Genomic DNA, 8370 nt, shown 5'->3' on the forward strand with positions numbered 1-8370 from the left:
TTAGTGACAGACGCAAAAGAATCACTGGATTCTATTCCAACCCGATTGAGAACCGACAGATGATTATCCATGCTGTGACAGAGCGCGTTGAACATTTTCACTGAGAGGATGGGAGGTAGCCATTGACAACAGTGAAACCCTACACACAGCTTGCCATGGAAGGAGCCTTGCGTGCTTGAAGAAGAAGACAGCAGGAAAGTAGAGGTTCAGAAGATAGAGCATCTCCAAAACCTCAACCTGTTCCCTATTACTGCAAAACAAGTACTTATTTCATGTTCTTTTGCTTTTTACAATCAACCCTGATAATTATTGATATCCTGACTAAGAGTTACAAGATAACCATAGCTTGCTTCAAGCCGACAATCTCCGTGGGATCGACCCTTACTCACGTAAGGTATTACTTGGACGACCCAGTGCACTTGCTGGTTAGTTGGACGACCCAGTTGCACTTGCAGTTGCATTCATCTCTTTAATTCTAAAACATGTCACATCACACCGACTAAAGACGAGAATTTAAATAAATTGAAAATATAACAACACTCAATATCCGACCCAGCCACGACGCTAAGTGCCAGTGACATGAGGACAATGTCTCCTAGTATGCCCTGGTTGCCTGCAAATTCCACATCGCTTTCCCGGTCCAGGCTCTACGTCGTCCATCTCATTCCGAATTCTTGTCGACACAGGTCGGTCATCCATCGATCGTCGCAGGTGGGGATTAGGACGGAGAAGTTATCCTTCGTGGGGTGGCCACACTTCCTCATCAGGCAATGGGGGAAATTCCATCTGATATACCCGGAAAACATTTTCGACCCGATACACATCATCGACATATGACTGCCAATCAAGCTTAGCATGGGCACATGCTGCAAGCGCATGGGCAAATGGGTACTGCAATGCCTGGAAGTAGCCACAGTCACACCGTCTTTGCTGGAGGTATACTCTGAATCTGGATTGAGACCCTACGCCAGCTATCTCATCGACGGTGAAGATCGATGTCGCCCTGTCGTGTGATATGGCAAGCATCTGCGTGATTCCCTTCCTGTTGGCAAGTATTGCCTTTTGCAAGAACTGTAAGAACATCTGGCCACATGCAACCTGTGCTTCTGTCTGCCGACCCTTCTGGACAAACAATGCATTTAAACGGTGGTACGTGGACTTCACAATTGCACACACCGGAAGGTTACGAGTGCCCTTCATCACGGAGTTGATACACTCAGAAAGGTTCGTTGTCATGTGACCATATCGGCGCCCCTCATCGCGGTGTTGGAGCCATTTCAGTGGCTCTAACCCTCTTATCCAAGCCATCATTGCCGGGGACGTGGCTGGATCCTCCGCGCTGATTAACTCTAGGTAGTACTATGCCTGCTCTTGGGTCTTCGAGTATGCAGCGCTAACAAGATGTCTTTTGACTTCTTTACTCTTGAAGTTTGTTGCGAAATTGGACGCAATGTGTCGGACATAGTAAACATTGTGTTCCCAGCGACAACCCTCTCACTCCAGCGCAGCCTTTATGGCCGCATGCCTGTCAGAGATCAGTAGAACATCTGGTTGCGTAGCCATATGTCTTCTTAAGTTGGTCAGAAAGAAGTACCATGCATCTGTGTTCTCCCGTTCCATTAGCGCAAAAGCTATGGGAAGAATGTTATTGTTTCCGTCCTGTGCTATTCCCATTAACAAGGTACCCGTGTACTTACCATACAGGTGTGTTCCATCAACCGAAACTAGAGGTTTGCAGTGCTTGAATGCCTCGACACACGATGGGAATGACCAAAGTACTTGATGAAACATGACGCTTTCACGATCGAGGGTGTTGCCCACGTAGTATGGTCGGGTTTGTAGGTCAACAATTGTCCCTATGACGAAATGGCAAATTCGTAAGAGCATGAAAACTATTACAAAACTAGTATGCAATCCGATAGATAGGCTTACCTGGAACAAAGGTTTGCAACGCATTGAAGTATCTCTGTAACTGGTTATAAGAATCATCCCAGTCTCTATAGATTCTTGCTATTGCCTTTTGCTTCGCTAGCCAAACCTTTTTGTAAGACACCTTGTATCCGTATGCTGACTCCACGGACCCCTGCAACACTTTTATGCAAATCGTTGCGTCTGCTTGAACCATGGGGAATATGTGCTGGCATATAACATTTGAATCCAGTTGAGCATGATCTTGCGAAGTCTCGGACGCCAAACAAGTGTGAGGCCCTTGGTATTTTCGAACTTCCCAAAATCTGGACACCCTCGTCTTCGCAACCCTCACCATCCAGGAACATTGGTCACCAAAAAGTTTGCACCGACAAACATACCTGGTATGATCTGACTCCACTACTTTGAATTCCGCACTTTGACGTATGTTGTAGTTCTTAACAGCAAGCATTGCTGCATCCTTAGTCAGGAATTTCAGGCCAACCTCTAGCTCCATTTCACCTGTCAAACCATAGTTACTGGTATTTCCTCTGCATTTGTCGAGTTCATTGGACCAAGACTGAGGTGCAGGTAATGGTCGGGGGTGCCGCTGGAAAGTGCTCCGACCCTTGCAACATTGATCGGTTCAACAACACTTGGGATGACCCTTTCGCCCTGAACCGGTTGGGTTTCCGGAACAACCTCTGCTTCCTCTCCACTATCATTCTCAATCTCGTCTTCCTCAGATGAGTCAGCTAACCCGTCGGCCATTCCTTTCGGATATGCAACATGGACATTCGGGAAGGGACGTCGGTCAGGTATTTCTGTATTCTGGGCGGGGGCTACGAAGGCATTAAAGGACGGACTACGACCCCTACCTATGTCCAAAAATGGAATGCCTTCACCAGCACTGGAATTTCGCATTTCCTCCATGTTATTCGAACTAGATGAGCTGCCCCCCACATCTTGGAGCTTCACGCAGAGTTCCATCGAATAGATGCTTCCGATGCTACGATGATATGAAAACATCATCAACACGTGCTGGTCAGATTTAATATGCATCTTCTGATATGTAAACGAATTAGCTACAACAACGGGCATCCTGTAAATGAGCGTACTAATCTCCTTTTTTTCAATCAGCCCAGTGTTCATCAGAATCATATTTTTAAGTTGTTGCAGACACGACTGTGGAGAAATCATTATCCAAAGTGGGTCGTCACACATAAAGGTCACTCCCTCACCTGTATAAGAAATTTCACCATTGGGATATATGACGACATAAATATATTCAGATGCCATTATGACACTCAAAAATTAGTGAAAGTAGCTCCTGTGAGAGTGGAATTTTCGGAGAAGAAAGAAGGGTAGAAGAAGTGAGAGTGAGAAATGTGGGTTTACTTCTGCTGGTGAAGGGCTTTTATAGCCTAGCCGTTGTCCCAATTCGTGTGCAGTATACACAAATTTGTGACATTTCGTGTGCGGTACAGGAGACATGGATTCTGAACTCAGCCGTACACCCATTTCGCTGATGCCTGCCGTGACTTCCTCCTTCCATTTCGCTGCTGCCCTCTTGGAAATGGGATATCCATTTCGTGTGTGGTTAGCATGACATGGAATGCCCATTTCGTGGGCACCATAATTGAAATGGAGTTCATTTCCATTTCACGGGCAGAGGCCACAAAATGGCAATGCGCATTTACAGAAAGATTTCCAGCCATGCGCATTTTGGGAATTAATGTTTTTTAGATGCGCATTTAGGTAAAAAAGCCCAATCTGAAGATATCCCATCTCACAGATTGTATCTTACAGTGCACTTTCTAATTTTCACAAGTCTTTCTCTCTGGCCATCTCCACTAATAAGGAACCAAAGTGTTATGAAGAGACAATGGCTCATGCTCACTGGGAAAGTGCTATTAAGGACGAACTCAATGCTCTTCATCATCTTCAAACTTGGCAGCTCACTCCCTTACCAGTTGGGAAAAAGGCAATTGGGTGCAAGTGGGTGTTCAAACTTAAACATAACTCTGACGGGACCATCGAACGGTACAAGGCACGTCTAGTGGCTAAAGGCTTTACAAAAGTTCCAGGCATCGATTATCTCAACACGTTTAGTCCCGTAGTAAACCTCAGCACACTGAGAATTGTTCTGGCCATAGCTGCGATGAAAGGCTGGTTTTTGAAGCAAGTAGATGTCAACACCGCATTCTTACACGGGGACCTTGAAGAAGATGTCTATATGCAGGTTCCTCCAGGGCTTAATGCACCTCCAGGAATGGTTTGTAAATTGCAGAAATCCCTCTACGGTCTCAAGCAAGTAAGCCGTCAGTGGAATACTAAGCTGAAGTCTGTTCTTTTAAAATCGGGCTATCTCCAATCGAAGTCTGATCATATCCTTTTCACTAAATCTCAGCAAAGTGGATTTATTGCTCTCTTAGTATATGTTGCTGATGTGGTTATTGCTGGAAATGATATCTCTGAGATCAACTTTATCAAGTCCTTATTAGATGCTAAGTTTAAAATAAAAGATATTGGAGACCTTAAATTTTTCCTAGGAATGGAGGTGGTTAGGAACAACACTGGAGTTGCCTTATATCAATGCAAGTATGCCCTTGACTTGCTCAAAGATCATGGTCTCGAAGACTACAAACCTGCTTCGACTTTTATGGACTACAGCATCAAATTGTCAAAAGATGGGAGGGAGCTTTTACCTGCCAACAATGAATACAGAAAGTTAATCGGGAGATTATTGTATTTAGCCAATACTAGACCAGAGATTAGCTATGCCATTGGAAGGTTAAGTCAATACCTTGAAGCACCAACTACCTTACACCTCAAGGCAGCTCATAAAATTTTAAAGTACATCAAAGGAGCACCTGCCAAAGGATTGTTTTTTCCAGTGAAGTATGACCTTAGTGTTACAGGATTCACTTATTCGGATTGGGCATCCTGCCCAGATTCGAGACGGTCTACATTAGCATATTATTTTTACATTGGAGGAGTTATTGTATCATGGAAGAGTAAGAAGCAGACGATTGTGGCTGCCTCATCTGTCGAAGCGAAATATAGAGCAATGGCATCCGCTACAAAGGAAGCTGTCTGGATCAGGAAGATTTTGCTTGACTTGGGTCTGCCCCTCACTAATCCTATCAGCCTCTACTGTGACAGTCAGGCCGCAATTCATATTGCATCCAATCTGATTTTTTATGAGAGAACCAAACATATAGAAGTTGATTGTCATATTGTTAAGGACAAGATTCTTGAAAAAATCATTCATCTTTTGCCAATTTCGACACATGAACAATTGGCAGATTTATTGACAAAGGCTTTACCTCGAGGAACCTTCTCTTTGTTACTTAGCAAGTTAGAAATGCAAAATATCTACACTCTTAACTTGAGGAAGGGTGTTACGTAATATGCATGTTAGAACTCCTAACTAACTGCTGTTAAATTTTTGTATTTAGAATATGCAATTACATGTAACAACTAACCATGTGATTAGCTTAGTGCTAGCTGGACTAATTAGGAGAAGTTGGTTACAGACTTTTGGTTATGAGTAACTAATCACAAGCTACTATCTATTGTATATAAAGACCTGAAGCCTTATGTAAAAAATGAGTTCTACTATTCAATGCATCAAGCACTCTTCTATGCTTTCCTTTATCTTTCATTCATCTAACTCACACACTTTGAACTACCTTCACCGAACCTTCGACAAAATATCTGACTATCTACAAATAATTAATTTTGTGTTGAAAAAAAAAGAAAAAAATAAAAAATAAAATGATAAAAGTATAATTTTAAAAGATATTAATAAATATTAGTTAAAAAAATAATTATGTTTTTAGCTGACTTATTTTATTATAGTTGAAGAGATATCTTCTTGCAGGAAAGGAAAGGCATGATTAATAATTATTACCTCTTTTTTTTGTTTGGATCTATTTATATAATTTTGCTGTCTCTTTTTCTTTCTCTAAACATTTTTTTATTATTTAATTATTTTATTAACATTTTCAGGAATATTTTGGAGATCAGTCATGTGGTAAAAAAAGAAATATTCTTATATATTTATTATTTTTTGAATAAATTATATTCATATTAATTGAGATTTATCAAAATGATTACTCTTCAATTTTATTAGTATACACATATTTGACTTGTCCTACATTAATTATATATGAATGGCGTGTCTAAGGAATATACTGAAACCCTTTAGTATTAATGCAACAGATAGACTTTTATATATATATATTTGTCTATTAATATTCTTTAAATTTATTTTTCTTTATGCAATTGAAATAAGAATAAATAATTATTTTTAATTATTAAAAATTCAAGTACTAATAAATCTGTTCATAAAAAAAATAAAATTAACGTTGTATTTATAAAAAAAAATATTTAAATTAACAAAAATAAAGCAAAATTAACATTGTATTTATAAAAAAGATATTTAAATTAACAAAATTAACCAAAATTTAAAAAATTTATTCAAAATTTTTAAATTATTCCTTTTTTATCAAATCTAATTTCACAATATCTCTTCTTTTTTCTCTTCCTCTTCCTCTTCTACTACCACCCTCACCTTCAACTTTACAAATCCAGCTTCATTGTCCCCTATAAACTCATCCACTTCCTGATGTTCAAATTATCATCTTCTTTCTTCTTCCTTAAGCCATTTCTAGTCGAAATAAACAACAATAAAGTGAAATTTCATCACCAACATAAAATAAAAAATTAAAATAAATGAAGACCAACATAATTTGAGAGAAGGAGAAAATATTTTTAACAGTGAAAAATCAAAATGCCAAAATTGAAGTAAAATGCTAATCTAATTCTAAAACTCGTGGCAAAGACGGTGACAATGTCAAATTTTTCTGGCGAGTCGAGCCGAATAATGTCGAACCCATTTTTCATGGCTGAACTTAGTTCCACCACATCCCCCTTCTTCAACACGCACAGCGCCTCCGCAGTAGACCCCTTCACATTCTTCATCGAGAACTCGAACGCGCCACGCACAAATGCTAGCTTCGGCGTCGATGGGATGGCAAAGATCACGGAATTGAGCGTGTTGGAAACACATAGCTGAAGGTACTGGCCGGCGTGTGTGTGTGACTCCACGAGATTGGGCGTGACAGAGGTGTCAACAGCAATGTGGAAGAAGGATTCAGCGATGGATTCCACCAGCTGAGAGAGCAGGGTTGGGGTCCAGAGGGTTGTGTCCTGGCAGACAAACGGCACATGTGGTGGCGATGCAACAAATGACGATTGTGGTGGAGGCGAGGGCATAGGGTTAGGGTGAGGCGGCATAAGATGGACATGGGAAAGGGAGAGGGTTGGCTAAAGTGCACATGGGATGAAGTGGTGGAAGAGAAGGAGGAAGAGAGATTATTGAATCAGATTTGGTAAAGAAGGGATAATTTAAAAATTATGAATAGTTAATTAGGTTTTTGTTTGTTTTGTCAACTTAAATCTATTTTTTATGGGTACAATATTAGTTTTATTTTTTTATGGATAGATTTATCAACGTTCGAATCTTTCATGGTTAGTGTTGGCTAAAAATAATAATTTGATGGTGAACAAATTGAAAACATTTGTTTGGATTATGTTGAGAAGGCGCACAAAGGTGATTGCATCGATAAGCAAGCTAGATTGATTGAAAGTGCAAATCGAAAATACAGGTCCATGATCGAAGTAATAGAGAAGCCAGAGATCGAGGCAGTTGAAGACGGTTATCATACTTGTTATAGCGGGAACAGTTATGTTTGACTTCTTTGTATAAGGAATACGGGAAGGAAATCTGATTGGTTGAAGATAGCTTTAAATAGATATAGCTTGGAGTTCGATATCAGAAAACACTTTCGCACACTCACATCCCAACGTTTTTCTAAGTCTGTCAGGAGCTTTCTTTTTGTAAGATTTCTTCTATATCTTTTAAATTTCTTTAAATTTCTTGTAATCTTTTTCTTTTTGCAAATTTACTTTCCTGCAAGGTCTTTGTTTTTTCTTCTTTAATATTTTTGCATTGTCTTTTGAATTTAAAGTTCTTTGACCTTTATTGAAGATATTTTATTACTTTAATTTAATTTCAACTCATTTATTTTTTTTGAAATTTTGATCTTAAGTCATTTAAATTTCTTTCACATTTCAAATCTTTTCTTCTCTTCTTTATTCGTCTAACATTGGGATCTTTTGATGCACAACTCAAAACTCATATTTATAAAAGAAATAAGTTTTGCTCCCAAATTATTAGATATAAAATCAATCCATATTTACTAAAAAATCTGCATAATAGTTTGAAATAATTATTTACTCAGTAAAAGCTTTTCATAATTAATAAAATTAATTAGAAGATTTTTTTGTGGTTGTTCTTTTCTCTATAGAATTTTGCTATACATAAAATTAAAGACCGTGGAGTTTATTTTTTATAATTTACTTTTATTAGTATGTAGAATTGTTTTTCTGTTA

At 39.1% G+C, this 8370-nt stretch overlaps 2 protein-coding genes across 2 annotated transcripts; both read right to left on the reverse strand.

Moving 5' to 3' along the window:
* Window positions 1-1494: 1494 nt before the first annotated feature.
* Window positions 1495-2425, reverse strand: LOC107473334 (uncharacterized). The gene is made up of 2 exons (XM_016092880.1): window positions 1933-2425; window positions 1495-1856 (listed from the first exon to the last, which is right to left on the reverse strand). The coding sequence occupies exons 1-2, from the start codon at window positions 2423-2425 to the stop codon at window positions 1495-1497; spliced, it is 855 nt and encodes a 284-aa protein (XP_015948366.1).
* Window positions 2426-6687: 4262 nt separating this feature from the next.
* On the reverse strand, window positions 6688-7212 carry LOC107473335 (fruit protein pKIWI502-like). Its single transcript, XM_016092881.1, has one exon. The coding sequence runs from the start codon at window positions 7210-7212 to the stop codon at window positions 6688-6690; it is 525 nt and encodes a 174-aa protein (XP_015948367.1).
* Between the last annotated feature and the right edge of the window lie 1158 nt (window positions 7213-8370).

Source organism: Arachis duranensis, chromosome 2 (assembly GCF_000817695.3).
Source record: "Arachis duranensis cultivar V14167 chromosome 2, aradu.V14167.gnm2.J7QH, whole genome shotgun sequence".
Lineage (NCBI taxonomy): Eukaryota > Viridiplantae > Streptophyta > Magnoliopsida > Fabales > Fabaceae > Arachis > Arachis duranensis.